At 42.7% G+C, this 20351-nt stretch overlaps 1 protein-coding gene across 1 annotated transcript in view; it reads left to right on the top strand.

The window, feature by feature from the left end:
• The first annotated feature begins 17333 nt into the window (after positions 1 to 17333).
• The window catches only part of LOC139368942 (kelch domain-containing protein 8B-like), a 162789-nt gene continuing 159771 nt past the window's right edge, over positions 17334 to 20351 (top strand). Inside the window, exon 1 of the mRNA XM_071108448.1 lies at positions 17334 to 17896. Coding sequence (XP_070964549.1) covers positions 17506 to 17896 — 391 coding nt within the window. The 5' untranslated portion in view covers positions 17334 to 17505. The remainder of the gene's footprint in view (positions 17897 to 20351) is intronic.

Here is a 20351-nt window from a genome sequence, read left to right as displayed (position 1 = left end):
TCTCTAGAGTTCCGAGACAGGACTGTGTCGAGACACAGATCTGGGGAAGGGTACCAAAACATTTTTTGCAGCAGTAATTGACTGTTAATTAACAAACACATTTAGCATCTCCTGTCTTCCACGCATAGCCTACAAGCCACTGATGCAGACCTTTTGAACATCTACATTTTTAAAAGTCTAATACAGTGCCTTGCGAAAGTATTCGGCCCCCTTGAACTTTGCGACCTTTTGCCACATTTCAGGTTTCAAACATAAAGATATAAAACTGTATTTTTTTTGTGAAGAATCAACAACAAGTGGGACACAATCATGAAGTGGAACGACATTTATTGGATATTTCAAACTTTTTTAACAAATCAAAAACTGAAAAATTGGGCGTGCAAAATTATTCAGCCCCCTTAAGTTAATACTTTGTAGCGCCACCTTTTGCTGCGATTACAGCTGTAAGTCGCTTGGGGTATGTCTCTATCAGTTTTGCACATCGAGAGACTGACATTTTTTCCCATTCCTCCTTGCAAAACAGCTCGAGCTCAGTGAGGTTGGATGGAGAGCATTTGTGAACAGCAGTTTTCAGTTCTTTCCACAGATTCTCGATTGGATTCAGGTCTGGACTTTGACTTGGCCATTCTAACACCTGGATATGTTTATTTCATCAAGCTTGTGACACATTTGTTGGATGCATTTGCTCTTTTGTTTGTGTACTTTTTAGCAGGTAGATTTAGCAGGTAGATTTAGATATCTACCAGTTACTCAGATTTTTTAGCAGCCCAAAAATATTTTCCCTGATAAAATTACAACAACACAATTTGAGCATGCTTTGTAATGTTTCTAAAAATATATATATATATAGGTCCCACAGTTGAAGGTGCATGTCAGAGCAAAAACCAATCCATGAGGTCGAAGGAATTGTCCATAGCGCTCAAATTCAGGATTGTGTCGAGGCACAGATCTGGGGAAGGGTACCAAAACATTTCTGCAGCATTGAGGGTCACCAAGAACATAGTGGCCTCCATGTAACGGTTTTCCTCCTCTTCTGAGGAGGAGTAGGAAGGATCGGACCAATATGCAGCGTGGTTCGTGTTCATGTTAATATTTATTTAAACTGAACACAAAACAAAATATCAAGAGAACGAATGAAAACGAAACAGTTCTGTCTGGTGCAGACACAGAGACAGAAAACAACTACCCACAAATCATAGTGGGAAAACAGGCTGCCTAAGTATGGTTCTCAATCAGAGACAACGATAAACAGCTGCCTCTGATTGGGAACCATACCAGGCCAAACACAGAAATACAAAAACATAGAACAACACATAGAATGCCCACCCTAACTCACGCCCTGACCAAACTAAATTAGAGACATAAAAAAGGAACTAAGGTCAGGACGTGACACTCCATCATTCTTAAATGGAAGAAGTTTTGAACCACCAAGACTCTTCTAGTGCTGGCCGCCCTGCCAAACTGATCAATCAGGGGAGAAGGGCCTTGGTCAGGGAGGTGACCAAGAACCCAATGGTCACTCTGACAGAGCTCCAGAGTTCCTCTGTGGAGATGGGAGAACCTTCCAGAAGGACAACCATCTCTGCAGCACTCCACCAATCAGGCCTTTATGGTAGAGTGGCTAGACAGAAACCACTACTCAGTAAAAGGCACATGACTGCCCTCATGAAATTTGCCAAAAGGCACCAAAATGACTCTCAGACCATGAGAAACAAGATTATCTGGTCTGATGAAACCAAGATTGAACTCTGGCCTGAATGCCAAGCGTCACGTCTGGAGGAAACCTGGCACCATCCCTACGGTGAAGCATGGTGGTGGCAGCATCATGCAGTGTGGATGTTTTTGATAACAACCTGCTTCAGACCGCTCAAGACCTCAGACTGGGGTGAAGGTCCACTTTCCAAAAGGAGCTGGAGTGGCTTCGGGACAAGTCTCTGAATGTCCTTGAGTGGCCCAGCCAGAGCCCGGATTTGAACCCGATCGAACATCTCTGGAGAGACCTGAGAAAGCGCTGTGCAGCGACACTCCCCATCCAACCTGACAGAGCTTGAGAGGATCTGCAGAGAAGAACGGGAGAAACTCCCCAAATACAGGTGTGCCAAGCTTGTTGTGTCATACCCAATTGGAGTATTGGGGTAAATAGTGCAAGTCACCTAAACCAAACAATGGGCAGAGATAAAAGGAAATGTTCAAAGAATTTCACTGAGTTTGAAAAAAAAAACCTCTTGAAGCAAATTGTGTCAAACCACCCAATTATGGAGAACAAACAGCATGATTCATCAACAGAATACAAGAAAAATAATGTCTGGACTACCATTTGAAATGAATTCAACTTAAATTGAAAGTAAATAAAAGGATACAACAACAACTTTAGATAAGATACTGGCTTTATTGCTTTTACAAATCATAGTCACTTTAAAATGTTCATTTTCTTATGTAACACGACACAGTGGGCCTAAATGTATTTCTGTGACAGAAACAATGTAACACAAACAATATCATGCATAATTACTAATATAATTGATATATTGTCTTGTCTTTCTACGGTCCTGTGGAGAAAAATACAAATCTACTTAAAGAAGACATGCTGTTGCTCGTAGGGAACGTTTCAGGACTGGTGACCAGTAAGACCGGAGTCATATGAGCTGGGGGACCAGGATCATTGATAGCCACCTACCCCTGGAAGGTATCACGAATGATGACCATTTTAGACAGTTCAGATGGGGGACCGTTCCAATCCTTATTTGGTAGGACACATTCGTTCAACATGTGCCATCCATCGGACTGCAGGGAATATGTCATTTTTGTCAGTCATCTCTTGCACTCCCATAATAAAAATGATGTAATGAATTCAATTCTTGAAGAAACAATGTTCTCTAATGCCTCAACGTAATCATTTTCCAGAGGTAGATGAGCACCATAGCTTGGAGAGGAGAAGACAGGATGAAGGTGAGGCCGTTACAGGATGAAGGTGAGCCCGCTACAGGATGAAGGTGAGCCCGCTACAGGATGAAGGCCAACCAGGAGGGAAGATTGTGTCACTAACTTGGGCCAGATGACAAAGACAAGGCTGAGCATGCATCAGAAACTGGCCATGGAGTGCAAACTAATGTATTTAAAGGAAGTGTATGTTGAGCTGGCTATGAAGGAGGAGGGGAACATGAAGAACCAGCAGTACCAATGGTCGAAGGAGGAGGGGAACATGAAGAACCAGCAGTACCAATGGTCGAAGGAGGAGGGGGACATGAAGAACCAGCAGTACCAATGGTCGAAGGAGGAGGGGAACATGAAGAACCAGCAGTACCAATGGTCGAAGGAGGAGGGGGACATGAAGAACCAGCAGTACCAATGGTCGAAGGAAGATGAGACAAAAACAATGTTTTTCTCAAACCAGCACCAGTTCGGGGTCCTGATAATTCCCTTTGTGAATTAAAAACCTTTTGTTATCAATCCTTGGCTATTTTTTCCTTCATTCAATTGAGCTACAGTATCTTTGTTGTGAGAAGTGCTACATAGCAAAAGCATCTCAGCAGTCCATTTCTAGCATTGTCTGCCTCAACCATGAGAACATCTGGGTCATCCTCATCTTCAATGTGAAGCGCTGGGCAGCCATGCTGTTTGAGGTCATTGTGAAGAACTGGGCAGCCATGCGGTTTGAGGTCATTGTGAAGGACTGGGCAGCCATGCTGTTTGAGGTCATTGTGAAGCACTGGGCAGCCATGCTGTTTGAGGTCATTGTGAAGAACTGGGCAGCCATGCTGTTTGAGGTCATTGTGAAGAACTGGGCAGCCATGCTGTTTGAGGTCATTGTGAAGCACTGGGCAGCCATGCTGTTTGAGGTCATTGTGAAGCACTGGGCAGCCATGTTGTTTGAGGTCATTGTGAAGAACTGGGCAGCCATGTTGTTTGAGGTCATTGTGATGGACTGGGCAGCCATGCTGTTTGAGGTCATTGTGAAGCACTGGGCAGCCATGTTGTTTGAGGTCATTGTGAAGAACTGGGCAGCCATGTTGTTTGAGGTCATTGTGAAGTACTGGGCAGCCATGCTGTTTGAGGTCATTGTGAAGTACTGGGCAGCCATGCTGTTTGAGGTCATTGTGAAGTACTGGGCAGCCATGTTGTTTGAGGTCATTGTGATGGACTGGGCAGCCATGCTGTTTGAGGTCATTGTGAAGCGCTGGGCAGCCATGTTGTTTGAGGTCATTGTGAAGTACTGGGCAGCCATGTTGTTTGAGGTCATTGTGAAGTACTGGGCAGCCATGTTGTTTGAGGTCATTGTGAAGCATTGGGCAGTTAAAAAAAAAAATACTGTTTAAAAAAAATACAATTTTATTCCAAATGCAATTCTGCAATTTAACAAAAAGGTTTTTGTTTGTTTTATGACTGCTGCAAAATGTATTGCCGCTCTGAGGACATTAACGTTTTCTGAATCTGGATACAAAGAGGAGTTTCGGAAAATCTTTGAGTCATGAATTCCTTTCCAATGGTGCAACAATGTTGGAGAATGGTACATTGACAGTGCACACACATTGTACATTTATTGAGAACCAGTTTTTTACGATTCCTGTACTCCTCAGCATCTGGTACAGAGGAATGGGAATATGACATCCAGGGAAGTTCCCGTATTCAAATCAAATGTATTTATAAAGCCCTTCGTACATCAGCTGATATCTCAAAGGGCTGTACAGAAACCCAGCCTAAAACCCCAAACAGCAAGCAATGCAGGTGTAGAAGCACGGTGGCTAGGAAAAACTCCCTAGAAAGGCCAAAACCTAGGAAGAAACCTAGAGAGGAACCAGGCTATGAGGGGTGGCCAGTCCTCTTCTGGCTGTGCCGGGTGGAGATTATAACAGAACATGGCCAAGATGTTCAAATGTTCATAAATGACCAGCAGGGTGAAATAATAATAGTTGTCGAGGGTGCAGCAAGTCAGCACCTCAGGAGTAAATGTCAGTTGGCTTTTCATAGCCGATCATTAAGAGTATCTCTACCGCACCTGCTGTCTCTAGAGAGTTGAAAACAGCATGTCTGGGACAGGTAGCATGTCCGGTGAACAGGTCAGGATTCCATAGCCGTAGGCAGAACATTTGAAACTGGAGCAGCAGCATGGCCAGGTGGACTAGGGACAGCAAGGAGTCATCATGCCAGGTAGTCCTGAGGCATGGTCCTAGGGCTCAGGTCCTCTGAGAGAGAGGAAGAAAGAGAGAATTAGAGAGAGCATACTTAAATTCACACAGGACACCGGATAAGACAGGAGAAGTACTCCAGATATAACAAACTGACCCTAGCCCCCCGACACATAAACTACTGCAGCATAAATACTGGAGGCTGAGACAGGAGGGGTCAGGAGACACTGTGGCCCCTTCCGATGATACCCCCGGACAGGGCCAAACAGGAAGGATATAACCTCACCCACTTTGCCAAAGCACAGCCCCCACACCACTAGAGGGTTATCTTCAACCACCAACTTACCATCCTGAGACAAGGCCGAGTATAGCCCACAAAGATCTCCGCCACGGCACAACCCAAGGGGGGGGGGGGGGGGGCACCAACCAGACAGGAAGATCACATCAGTGACTCAACCCACTCAAGTGACGCACCTCTCCTAGGGACGGCATGAAAGAGCACCAGTAAGCCAGTGACTCAGCCCCTGTAATAGGGTTAGAGGCAGAGAATCCCAGTGGAAAGAGGGGAACTGGCCAGGCAGAGGCAGCAAGGGCTATCTTAGACAGCAAGGGCTATCTTAGTATTCATATAACTCTAGTAGTTGGCCTGGACAGCAGCATCAGGGAACTTGATGTAATTGTCTTTCAATTTCATATAGCATTGCAGACATTGTGGACTATTTTACATACAGTCGGTTCACTTACACCACACAAATGTCCTGTTTCACGATGGAATGTTCTAGATGTTAAAAACTTCAAGGTGATCAGTACTTGTAAGGAAGGAGGGACGAGCCTTCCCCTAAGAGAGTCATATAAAAGCCTTGTCTCAAGCAAAGAAATGTCAGCTGCCTTTGTACATACGGAAACGGTCACAGAAATAGATTTAATCAAAATCATTCAGTGGGTTGCTCCTGTCTAAATCCAGCCTTCTGCCTGGCCTTGGTGGTGCTCTTTGATCATCGTTGAAATAGTTCAGGTAATCCATTTTCCTCCATTGTCAAGGTCAACCTGGGTGCCAACATCCGTTAATCAGAAGTTACACCTGCCTCTGGCCAGGTTTCATTTAAGCCTTCACTTATATCTACATTAACTCTAGTCGTCCTTCTTGAATTGAGACTTTTAAAATCTAGACTAGGGCAAGTCTGAGACTGTTTTATACCATGTCTGAGAAATGCCGTTTCAGTTAGTCCAGTTTAAAAGTGCAATTTAGTGTAGGATTAGTTTGTCCTCCAAACCGCCCCATACTGCCTGTAGAACGGCTTGGATTTCTTCACATCTTATCGTGTTACAAAGTTGGATTCAAATGGATTTAATTGTCCGTTTTTTGTCAACGATCTACACAAAATACTCAAATGTCAAAGTGGAAGACAGAAAAAATTTAATATATATTATTTAAAAAACACACCTTGATTATATAAGTGTAATAAAGTCAACACATGTTAGAAACACCTTTGGCAATGATTACAGCTGTGAGTCTTCTTGAGTAAGTCTCATAAGAGCTTTGCACACCGGCTTTGTGAAATATTCGCCCATTATTCTTTTCAAAATTCTTCTAGCTGTGTCAAGGTGTTGGGGATCATGGCTAGACAGCAATTTTTAAGACTTGCCATAGATTTTCAAGCAGATTTAAATCAAAACTGTAACTCGGCCACTCAGGAAGATTCACTGTGTTCTTGGTAAGTAACTCTCGTGTAGAGTTGTCTTTGTGTTGTAGATTATTGTCCTGCTGAAAGGTAAATTCCTCTCCCAGTGTCTGGTTTAAAGCAGACTGAAGCAGGTTTTCCTCTAGGATTTTGCCTGTGCTTTGCTCCATCCTCATTTATTTTCATCCTGGAAAACTACCCAGTCTTTGCCCGATGACAAGCATACCCATACCGTGATGCAGCCACCACCATGCTTGAAAATAAGGAGGCAGTTACTCAGTGATGTGTTATGTTGGATTTGCCCCAAACACAAGGCTTTGCAACTAGGCCTAAAAGTGTATTCCTTTGCCATGTTTGTTTTTTTCAGTATTACTTTAGTGCCTTGTTGCATACATATTCATGTTTTGTATATTTCTGTATATTTTTTATTCTTCTTTTCAATGTTACAATGTTGTGTCAATCCATCCTAATTTTTCTCCCATCACAGCCATTGAAACTCTGGAGCTGTTTTAAAATCACAAATGTCATGGTGACATCCCTAATCAGTTTACTTTCTGTTCTGCAGCTCAGTTCAGACGGAACACTGCGTATTTGATGTGTCTGCGTTGTTTAATACATCATCCACAACATAATTATTAACTTCACCATGCTTAAAGATACACTACATGGCCAAAAGTATGTGGACACCTGTTTGTGGAACATCTCATTCCAAAATCATGGGTGTTAATATGGAGTTAGTCTCCCCCATTTGCTACAATAACAGCCTCCACTCTTCTGGCAAGGTTTCCACTAGATGTTGGAACATTGCTGCTGGGACTTGCTTCCATTTAGCCACATGAGCATTAGTGATGTCGGGCACTGATGTTGGGCGATTAGGCCTGGTTCGCAGTCGGTGTTCCAATTCATCCCGAACGTGTTCGATGGGGTTGAGGTCAGGGCTCTGTGGAGGCCAGTCAAGTTCTTCCACACCAATCTCGACAAACCATTTCTGTATGGACCTCGCTTTGTGCATGGGGGCATTGTCATGATGAAACAGGAAAGGGCCTTCCTGAAACTGTTGCCACAAAGTTGGAAGCACAGAATCATCTAGAGTAGCATTAAGATTTCTGTTCACTGGAACTAAGGGGCTTAGCCCAAACAGCCCCAGACCATTATTCCTCCTCCACCAAACTTTACAGTTGGCACTATGCATTGGTGCAGGTAGCGTTCTCCTGGTATCCACCAAACCCAGATTTGTCTGTCGGACAGCCAGATGGGGAAGAGTGATTCATCACTCCAGAGAACACATTTCCACTGCTCCAGAATACAATAGCGGCGAGCTTTTACACCACTACAGCTGACGTTTGGCATTGCGCATGGTGATCTTAAGCTTGTGTGTGGCTGCTCGGCCATGGAAACCCATTTCATGAAGCTCCCGACAAACGGTTCTGGTGTTTACATTGCTTCCAGAGGCAGTTTGAAGCTCGGTAGTGAGTGTTGTAATCGAGGACAGACTTTTTGTAAGCGCTACGCACTTCATCACTACCGTTCTGTGAGCTTGTGTGGTCTACCACTTCGCGGCTGAGCCGTTGTTGCTCTTAGACGTTTCCACTTCACAATAACAGCACTTACAGTTGACCAGGGGCAGCTCTAGCAGGGCAGATATTTGATGAACTGACTTGTTGGAAAGGTGGCATCATATGACAGTGCCACATTGAAAGTCACTGAGCTCTTCAGTACGGGCAATTCTACTGCCAGTATTTGTCTATGGAAATTGCATGGCTGTGTGCTCTATTTTATACACCTGTCATCAACGGGTGTGGCTGAAATAACCAAATCCACCAATTTGAAGGGGTGTCCACATAACTTTGTCCATGCAGTGTATATTCAATGTCATATTTGTTATTGTCACTTGTCTATCAATCACTGCCCTTCTTTGTGAGGTCTTTGTAGTTGAATCTGTGCTTGAAATTCAATACTTTACTGAATGACCTTACAGATGTTGTATGTGTGGGGGACAGAGGAAGGGGTAGACAAGTCAACCCCTATTATGTCACACAGACTGAGTCTATTTAACTTATGTGATTTGTTAAGCCAGATTTGACTTTTTAATTAATGTAGGCTTGCTTAAACAAAGGGGTTGAATACTTATGCAACAACTATATTGTAATAATTACATTTGTAATAGATTTTTATGAACTTGTAAAAAATGTATTGCATTTTCTTTTCACTTTGACATTATGGAGCATTTTGTGTAGATCAATAACAAAAAAAACTACAATAAATACATTTTAATCCCACTTTGTAATGTAACAAAATATGAAAAAGGTTCAATGGCGTGTTGACTTACTCTATAGGCAGAAATTATTTGATATTGACATTAAAAAAATGTCTGCAATTAACCTTTTTAAATCAATAAAATATTATTTAATTGAACCTTTGGTTTTGTATATGTATTATAATTGTATTATATATGTATGTATTATATATGTATTATAATTGTATTATATATGTATGTATTATATATATATATTATAATTGTATTATATATGTATGTATTATATATGTATTATAATTGTATTATATATGTATGTATTATATATGTATTATAATTGTATTATATATGTATTATAATTGTATTATATATGTATTATAATTGTATTATAATTGTATTATATATGTATTATAATTGTATTATATATGTATGTATTATATATGTATTATAATTGTATTATATATGTATGCATTATATATGTATTATAATTGTATTATAATTGTATTATATATGTATTATAATTGTATTATAATTGTATTATATATGTATGCATTATATATGTATTATAATTGTATTATATATGTATGTATTATATATGTATTATAATTGTATTATATATGTATGTATTATATATGTATTATAATTGTATTATATATGTGTGTATTATATATGTATTATAATTGTATTATATATGTATTATAATTGTATTATAATTGTATTATATATGTATTATAATTGTATTATATATGTATGTATTATATATGTATTATAATTGTATTATATATGTATGCATTATATATGTATTATAATTGTATTATATATGTATGTATTATAATTGTATTATATATGTATGTATTATAATTGTATTATATATGTATGTATTATATATGTATTATATATGTATTATAATTGTATTATATATGTATGCATTATATATGTATTATAATTGTATTATATATGTATGTATTATATATGTATTATAATTGTATTATAATTGTATTATACATGTATGTATTATATATGTATTATAATTGTATTATATATGTATGCATGCTTAACACCCCGGCCATCCTACAATCTAAGCTTGATGCCCTCAATCTCACACACATTATCAATGAACCTACCAGGTACCACCTCAAAGCCATAACACACGGGCACCCTCATAGATATCATCCTAATCAACTTGCCCTCTAAATACACCTCTGCTGTTTTCAACCAGGATCTCAGCGATCACTGCCTCATTGCCTGCATCTGTAATGGGTCAGCGGTCAAACGACCTCCACTCATCACTGTCAAACGCTCCCTGAAACACTTCTGCGAGCAGGCCTTTCTAATCGACCTTGCCGGGGTATCCTGGAGGGATATTGACATCCCGTCAGTAGAGGTTCCTGGTTCTTTTTTTTAAAATGCCTTCCTCACCATCTTAAATAAGCATGCCCCATTCAAGAAATTTAGAACCAGGAACAGATATAGCCCTTGGTTCTCTCCAGACCTGACTTAACCAACACAAAAACATCCTATGGCGTTCTGCATTAGCATCGAACAGCCCTTATGACATGCAACATTTCAGGGAAGCTAGAACCCAATATACACAGGCAGTTAGAAAAGCCAAGGCTAGCTTTTTCAAGCAGAAATTTGCTTCCTGCAACACAAACTCAAAAAAGTTCTGGGACACTGTAAAGTCCATGGACAATAAGAACACCTCCTCCCAGCTGCCCATTGCACTGAGGATAGGAAACACTGTCACCACCGATAAATCCACTATAATTGATAATTTCAATAAGCGTTTTTCTACGACTGGCCATGCTTTCCACCTGGCTACCCCTACCCCGGTCAACAGCACGACACCCCCCACAGCAACTCGCCCAAGCCTTCCCCATTTCTCCTTCTCCCAAATCCAGTCAGCTGATGTTCTGAAAGAGCTGCAAAATAGAGCAGCAAAATCTGGACCCCTACAAATCAGCCGGGCTAGACAATCTGGACCCTTTCTTTCTAAAATGATCTGCTCGAAATTGTTGCAACCCCTATTACTAGCCTGTTCAACCTCTCTTTCGTGTCGTCTGAGATTCCCAAAGATTGGAAAGCAGCTGCGGTCATTCCCCCTATTCAAAGGGTGGGACACTCTTGACCCAAACTGCTACAGACCTATATCTATCCTACCCTGCCTTTCTAAGGTCTTCGAAAGCCAAGTTAACAAACAGATTACCGACCATTTCGAATCCGACCATACCTTCTCCGCTATGCAATCTGGTTTCAGAGCTGGTCATGGGTGCACCTCAGCCATGCTCAAGGTCCTAAACAACATCATAACCGCCATCGATAAGAGACATTACTGTGCAGCCGTATTCATTGAGCCAAGTGCTTTCGACTCTGTCAATCACCACATCCTCATCGGCAGGCTCGATAGTCTTGGTTTCTCAGATGATTGCCTTGCCTGGTTCACCAACTACTTCTCTGATGGAGTTCAGTGTGTCAAATTGGAGGGCCTGTTGTCCGCGCCTCTGGCAGTCTCTATGGGGGTGCCTCAGGGTTCAATTCTTGGACCGACTCTCTTCTCTGTATACATCAATGATGTCGCTCTTGCTGCTGGTGAGTCTCTGATCCACCTCTACGCAGACGACACCATTCTGTATACTTCTGGCCCTTCTTTGGACACTGTCTTAACAACCCTCCAGACGAGCTTCAATGCCATACAACTCTCCTTCTGTGGCCTCCAACTGCTCTTAAATACAAGTAAAACTAAATGCATGCTCTTCAACCGATCTCTGCTTGCACCTGCCCGCCCGTCCAACATCACTACTCTGGACGGTTCTGACTTAGAATATGTGGACAACTACAAATACCTAGGTGTCTGGTTAGACTGTAAAATCTCCTTCCAGACTCACATCAAACATCTCCAATCCAAAGTTACATCTAGAATTGGCATCCTATTTTGCAACAAAACATCCTTCACTCATGCTGCCAAACATACCCTCATAAAACTGACCATCCTACCGATCCTTGACTTCGGCGATGTAATTTACAAAATAGCCTCCAATACCCTACTCAATAAGTTGGATGCAGTCTATCACAGTGCCATTCGTTTTGTCACCAAAGCCCCATATACTATCCACCACTGCGACCTGTACGCTCTCGTTGGCTGGCCCTCGCTTCATACTCGTTGCCAAACCCACTGGCTCCAGGTCTTCTACAAGACCCTGCTAGGTAAAGTCCCCCCTTATCTCAGCTCGCTGGTCACCATAGCAGCACCCACCTGTAGCACGCGCTCCAGCAGGTATATCTCTCTGGTCACCCCCAAAACCAATTCTTTGGCTGCCTCTCCTTCCAGTTCTCTGCTGCCAATGACTGGAACGAACTACAAAAATCTCTGAAACTGGAAACACTTATCTCCCTAAAGCTAGCTTTAAGCACCAACTGTCAGAGCAGCTCACAGATTACTGCACCTGTACATAGCCCATCTATAATTTAGCCCAAACAACTACCTCTTTCCCTACTGTATTTCATTAATTAATTTATTTTGCTCCTTTGCACCCCATTATTTTTATTTGTATTTTTATTTTTTTAAAATTTTTACCCCTTTTTCTCCCCAATTTCGTGGTATCCAATTGTTGTAGTAGCTACTATCTTGTCTCATCGCTACAACTCCCGTACGGGCTCGGGAGAGACGAAGGTTGAAAGTCATGCGTCCTCCGATACACAACCCAACCAAGCCGCACTGCTTCTTAACACAGCACGCATCCAACCCGGAAGCCAGCCGCACCAATGCGCCGGAGGAAACACCGTGCACCTGGCCACCTTGGTTAGCGCACACTGCGCCCAGCCCGCCACAGGAGTCGCTGGTGCGCGATGAGACAAGGACACCCCTACCGACCAAGCCCTCCCTAACCCGGGCGACGCTAGGCCAATTGTGAGTCGCCCCACGGACCTCCCGGTCGCGGCCGGTTACGACAGAGCCTGGGCGCGAACCCAGGAACTCTGATGGCACAGCTGGCGCTGCAGTACAGCGCCCTTAACCACTGCGCCACCCGGGAGGCCGCACCCCATTATTTTTATTTCTACTTTGCACATTCTTCCACTGCAAATCTACCATTCCAGTGTTTTACTTGCTATATTGTATTTACTTTGCCACCATGGCCTTTTTTTTGCCTTTACCTCCCTTATCTCACCTCATTTGCTCACATCGTATATAGACTTGTTTATACTGTATTATTGACTGTATATTTGTTTTACTCCATGTGTAACTCTGTGTTGTTGTATGTGTCGAACTGCTTTGCTTTATCTTGGCCAGGTCGCAATTGTAAATGAGAACTTGTACCTGGTTAAATAAAGGTTAAATAAAGGTGAAATAAATCAATCTACAAATGTTCATGCTGACAATGTTGTGGTAATGTTAGGTTAAACTTAAATATAACGGTTTCGAAATGTTCTGAGAACCTCCAAGACAAGATAAAATATTGCGTGAACATCAATGGAATGTTATGATAAACCTATAACAAATGTTATGAACGTCATAAAAATTTAATTATTTAGAAATTGTGGAAATATTCTGTGAATATTTAAATGTTATTACAATATCACAAGAATATTGTTGCAACATTCCAGACAACTTCCATAACTTAATGAAATGTTCTGCGAACCTTTAAAAAGGTAGACCAAGTGCTCTACAACATTTATAGGAATGTCCTGTGTAACCTCACTTAAACATTTCATGACTGTCATCACAACTGAACATATTTTGTGTTTTGGGAACCTACTGAACACTAGACTGTTCCACACAACCTAATGAAACATTCTGGGAACATTTAAAGAACAGATTAAATGTGTTCTGGGAACGTGCTTCTGCATTGCTTGCTGTTTGGGTTTCTGTATAAGCACTTTGTGGCGTCTACTGAGGTAAAAAAAAGGGCTTTATAAATACATTTGATTTGATCTTGTAACTCAGGTGAATGTTTTTTGCACCCGAAAATAAACGTTGTAGAATCATCCAAACAACTGGACAGTTTTTGTGATGTCTCCACAATGTTCACACCAGACTGTTCTCACAACCTAATGAAACATTCTGGGGAACCTTTAAAGAACAGACTAAATGTGTTCTAGGAATGTTCTTGCAACATCAGGCAAATTTTTCATACTGACATTGTATAATCATCAGCACGACTGGACAGTTTTTGTGTTACGAGAACATTTGCCGCGACCTAACGAATGTTCTGGGAACTTTCAAAGAACCAGTTTTGGTTTGCTGGGGCTGGGGTTCTGATCGTGTTTCAGTGGCTGGGAGTAGGATACTGGGTCTCAAGCCAGACAGTATCTGTCTCTGTCTCTCTCGTTCTCTCTCCCTGTTTCATAGGGTCTCTGTCTGCTCAAAGAGATGGGGGGGGGGGGGGGGGGGGGGGGGGGTCACAGGGATATAAAGGGATGAAAAGAGGGGAAGAGGGTAAGGGCCTCAGAAGATAACAAAAGGAGGTGGAATACAGTTGTGAAAAGACAGAATTTACACATTAAAGACATGTAGATAAGCTATATTAAGATTTCTGTTGACGTTTTTTAAGTTGCATTTGCACGTACAAACCAGTGCAGCATAGTCCACAATATCTCAAACTCGAATGCAATATCTGCCATTCAAAGATACTACTGTTTACATGTATTAAAAATATTTACTTGGTTTACTTCGTATGTTGTTTTTGAAGAATGTAATGAACATCAGTTGACTGTCTGACATATAAAGAGATGTTAAGTGAGCGAGCCGTATATACAAGTCTTTCTGGTATAGTGTTGTTGTCATGGTACTGATCTCAGTATTAGGGGCCTTGACTGAGCCTGCAGTCAAGGGCTTTGAATTCTCCTATTGAGAGGAAAACACATCAACGAGATGAAATCTAGATTAAGGTCACACACTGCAGCTCAAATGGTTTGGGGGACAAAAACAATAATATCTGCTACCTACTCCACGGGAAATATAGTGGCACTAGATTAGAACAATGTTGCAATATAGATGTACCAATGAACAAAGTCAAGCCTTTTTCCTGTTGCTGATGTCCTTTTCAGTGTGAGGTGTGTCATCAAAAGAGCATCTGACTGATGTTGTCAACGGAGTTGATTGCACTGCGGTTCGTTCTGTTGGGATTTGGTTTAGCCAGATCTAATTACATAATATGTAGTCCCACCTGAGGAGGCAGTACTGGTTCTCTCTCTCTCATTCTGTATCTCTCCATCTTTTGATCTCTCCACGTTATACCTACGAGTTAATTGATCGTTTTTCTCTTGTTCTGTCTTGTTTGTTTTTTTCTCCTCCTGTAGCAGTGAGAGCTTAGGTAAGCTCCTCCACGACCTGTTCTGCCGCAACACAACTCTACCCTTCTCCTCCAATCACCCCTGGACTACAAAAGCCACGGAGTAACAGCAACAAGAGATCGCCGTGGGAGAGTCAGAGTTCTGCTCCTGGAATACAAACAAGTCCTGTCTCTATAACACTCCTCCTGCATTTTTAATCCACCGACTGATGACAAAGGGGGAAAAAAGTTTGCTTTCACATCTGGCGAACAGTTTTGCCTGCAGTGCTGAAAAGGCGTTGTGTTTCCAGCTCATTTGTTTGTTTAATGATGTCTCAACTGAACTAACACGTAGACCTAGTGCGCTGTTCAGGAATACATAGGTACCTTGTAATTGAACAACAAGGCCCAGAGTTCCGGAGTGTTCAGAGTGTGTCCGAGATGGATACACACGAAGCCTAAGAGGAAGATACACCTGTGAAGGCTGTGCAGAAGCTGACGGGGGGGGGGGGGGGGGGTTTCCTCTGATAGAGCCTCCTCATTCTGTAAACACACCAGGGGATCTCATCTGAGATATCTGTGTCCGCTCTCTCCGAGTCGACAAACGACTACCTGCATTCTCATCATAGCTGTTTTAGATGGACTCAGACTCCAGTAGCCTCGCACCAGCGTGTCTCTAAGGATCTCTCTACATCTACCCATACCTGTCTTTTCCTGTCCCCCCCCCCCCCCTCTATCTTTTTAAAAACTTGTATCTCCCTCTTTTTTCACTTCTCTTCCCTATACCTTTTATTTACCTCTCCTTCCACAACACCCATTCCTGTCACGTACTCTCTCCGTTTAAATAATTAACAATGCTTGTGCGCCAATGACACTTTCTGTCAGTGCCATCCGATTCCTGAAAGTCCCAGTGGAAGCAGTGACCTTTGGAGTGGGTCGTGCTGCTGGTGTGTGGGTCGTGCTGTTCCAGATCTCTACCTCCCCCCTGGACCTCCTGGCCTGGCCCTGACTGTAAATGTCACAGCGCTGGCTGTCCACGGCTGAATCTTCCACAGGGTCAGAGGCCTGGCTGTTTTCTCTTCTTCTACACAGGCCAGGTATCTCTGTGGGAGCCTCGCTGTGTCCAAGTGGGACAGACGGTACTCTTCAGCCCCAGTTGACCGTTGACAGCTGCCTCCTGGGATTTAGCGTTTTGGTCTGATTAGAAAGATTCTGTCCGACCCCGAGAGCTTGTTCCCATTATACTCAAGAGTTTTCATTTAAAGACTTTGTTTGGTTTTTCTTCGTTTTGTCATTACCCTCTTCACCCGATTCATATAGTAGCTGGAGCCCATGATAATTGCCTTTGGCTGAGAACGTGATCACAGGTTCATTTTACTCCCCAGTTTTATGATCTTACTCAATCTCCCACTTGACAATAACGTTTCACAGGGATTATGCATAAAGCCAGGCACACCTTTTAAGTGTGTTCGCCACAGGAAGCCTTCACAAAACATATTCCTCCCTGGAGAGTAGCACACACTAATCAACTGCAGTGATTTTTGTTAAACCAAAATAAAAGCCCTTGGATGGAGTGAATACAGGGAAAGAAAGGGCAGATGGTCCCCTGCACTAAAAGATCAGTAATAAATGAATAAATCATTTGGTGGAGTGGAGTGGAGGCATCTGGCAGATTGCTGAGGTAGTCCTTCCCCCCTCTCTCTCTCTCTCTCTCTCTCCCTCTCTCTGTCACTCTCTCGCTCGCTCTCTCACTCTCTCTCTCTCTCTCTGTCACACTCCCTCTCTCTCTCGCTCTCTCTCGCGCTCCCGCTGTCTCTCTCTCTCGTGCTCTCTCTCTCTCTCTCTCTTTCTCTGTCACACACTCTCTCTCTGTCACACTCCCTCTATCTCTATCTCTCTCTCTCTCTCTCTCTCTCTCTCTGTCACACTCCCTCTCTCTCTCTCTGTCCCTCCCCCCCGTCTATCTCTCTGTCCCTCCCCCTCTCTCTCTCTCTCTCTCTCTCACGCCCTCTCTCGTTTTAGACAGGGCATCATGTAGCAGCGCAGCAAGAAAGGAGGCTGTTCCGCAGTGCCCCTGCTTCTCTCTTTGTTGTTTTTGTTTGTCTGTTTTTTATCCCCCCGCCCCACCCCATCCGTGTTGTAATGACCCACCACCACTGCCAGCCTCAGGAGAGATGCCTGTACTTGAGATGGCAGTGAGCCCTGTCAAGTCCCTGTACTGGGAGGTGTTCCCCCCCATGTCCTCATGCAGGGTCTACTGCACCCCTGTGTTCCACGGTGGCCTGCTCTATGTTCTGGGAGGATGCAGTGAAACAGGCCTGCCTTTAGATACTGCTGAGGTGCTGGACATAGAGAGCCAGACATGGACCCAGCTTCCTCCGCTCCCTACAGCCCGGGCGGGGGCGTCGGCGGTGGCCCTGGGGGGTCAGGTGATGGTGATGGGGGGCATGGACCTCCAGCAGAGCCCCCTGTCCTCCGTGGAGGTCTACAACCCTGACGAGGGCAAGTGGGAGAGGAGGGCCAGTCTGGGACAGCCCTCCATGGGCATCACCTCTATAGAGAAAGGTAAGAGTCCACCTTATACGGTACTGTACGACTGCTGCAACAGGATGATACAAAATCAGATTGAGACCCTAAAACCCCCACTTAACAAATAGGATAAGGAATTATCTTCAGTACTGGAAAAAGCTCTCCACAGCATTGTTAAAGAGATACTGCGCGATGCTACCGTATCTGTAGACTTCCAGTCATTGCGCTAACGCTAGTTAGCATTGTCTCGCGAAACAACTTCTAACTTGCTTCATACCGCATGCGGAGACATACAAATGGTATCCACGAGTTCATCTAACCCTGGGTATGTAGAACTTCTGATTCGACAATACCTTCTAGCCAATCGCCTTCTACACAATGTATGTAGAACTTCTGATTCGACAATACCTTCTAACCAATGGCCTTCTACACAATGTATGTAGAACTTCTGATTCGACAATACCTTCTAACCAATGGCCTTCTACACAATGTATGTAGAACTTCTGATTCGACAATACCTTCTAGCCAATGGTCTTCTACACAATGTATGTAGAACTTCCAGAATCTCCCAGTATTCCTTTAAGCTTTCTCAGGAGCAGATTTCTGTTAATTTCTAATTGACTAGAGTGTCACTAAGATCTTTAAGATTGTAGTGCATAGTCAGGAGCTTCTGTTTTCTCAAGCTGTAGAAGATTGCCTCATCCTGATTAAGTAACCATACTGGATAGACAAAAAGCCTTTTTTTTTTAGATCTCCCCGAGGCCTGGTAGTTCTCAGGTGATGAATGTTATACAGTTTGAACAGCCCCTGGAGAGAGAGAAGATATGTGGCTGTTTAGCTTTGAGTGTTTCTCTGCAGTTTTCCTTGTTGCTTTCTGTTTACGTACATGATCAGCTTCCGTTCTGAGATGGTGAGTACACTACTTAGCAGACGGCTGCAATACAATGACCTTTCATGGTCATAGTACTGAGCGATAGTACTGGTGATAGAAAACAGCAGGCGAAGCACCAGTGTTGTTTTCGTTTGGTTTTCTGTTTCAGTTTGTTTCTACACAGCTGTCTGAACATACTAATACTGTAAGCCTTTGGTTTTCAAAAGTATCGCTGGATAGGAAAGAGAGTGAAGTCACGTTTAAACACGGTTCTTCGTCTTTCTTCAGAGACATTAGATGCTGTTCTGTTTAATTCCTTGTCTGTGATACACTCCATCTTGGTTTTTTATCTTGTGTTTTTCTTCTTTTTTTCAAACTTTTTTTTTTTGTATTACATTGTTATTGATTACTGCATTGTTGAAAATAGTATTTGAAATAAGTATTTGAAAATACTTTCAAATATTATGCTATTTATATACTTTAAAATACTTCCAATAGAAGTAGTTGATTTGGGCCACATTATTTTAAGAATATTAAAATACACATAAAATAAGTCTTTTAAATAACTAATAATCCAACCCAGGTCTGGTTAAATGTTAAAACATCCACTTCAATAGTGTTTTAATAGAGTTCTTCTCCATGTCAGTGTTACATCTTACTGTGTGTCAGAGCAATAAGGCCTGAAAGTGGTGTGTGTGTGTGTGTGTGTGTGTGTGTGTGTGTGTGTGTGTGTGTGTGTGTGTGTGTGTGTGTGTGTGTGTGTGTGTGTGTGTGTGTGTGTGTGTGTGTGTGTGTGTGTGTGATGTGTATAATAAGCAGAGCTGAGGCTCTGACCTGTGCTCTAAGCTTCCCAACATCTCAACTTCTTGATGCTTCCTGATGGCTCTCTCACTCTCTGGCAGATGATTGGCTGTGGGCTCTTGAGGCCAGCCCCTCCCTCGACCCTCCAGAACATCATGCACAATACACAGCTGTATCCCACCCCCCCCACCCCCCCTCCTCTCACCTTCCACAGTTTTTTTTTTATCTTGATTTATTTTCAAGCGAGCATTGCTGTTGCTTGGCAACAACTGGGTGTAAGTTTGTTTTTTTAGATGTGAGTCAGCAAGATTGTGTGTGTGTTGGAGGCGAAGAGCCACCCAGGGAGCAAAAGTTACAACAGCATTGTATTTAGAGTGACAGTGGTTACGTCGCCTTGCCAACCTGTGACTACCTCCTCTTCTGTTGCTGTCAGGGCTTTGTTTCACGCCATCAAGCGACATGCCTGGATTTTAACCTTTTTATTTAAAGCTTTTTCATCAAACTGTCCCCTTATCTTTATTATGTCAGATGGTCCAGCTCCATCCTCAGACAATCGCTTTCATGTTTGATGTAATTCTCATTTCTGGAAAAGGCTTAAAATACAGGATACTATCTTGCCGTGTCACAGTGATTGTGCAGAAAACATGGCCCTACTTATAGCTGGTGCTGCATCAGCTGCAGTGAACGCTGAAGACGGGGGTTAGGCCCTTTTCTACTCTCTTCCTGTTGTTCTACACATTTTTGACATGGGGTGGAGATAAATTGTTATTTTAAAGCTAATTTCATGCAATTCTACACATTTTGTCATGATTTATGCCA

Source organism: Oncorhynchus clarkii, chromosome 16 (assembly GCF_045791955.1).
Source record: "Oncorhynchus clarkii lewisi isolate Uvic-CL-2024 chromosome 16, UVic_Ocla_1.0, whole genome shotgun sequence".
Taxonomy (NCBI): Eukaryota; Metazoa; Chordata; class Actinopteri; order Salmoniformes; family Salmonidae; genus Oncorhynchus; species Oncorhynchus clarkii.
The sequence above is the reverse complement of the archived record's forward strand: the minus strand, read 5'-3'. Positions and strand labels throughout refer to the sequence as shown.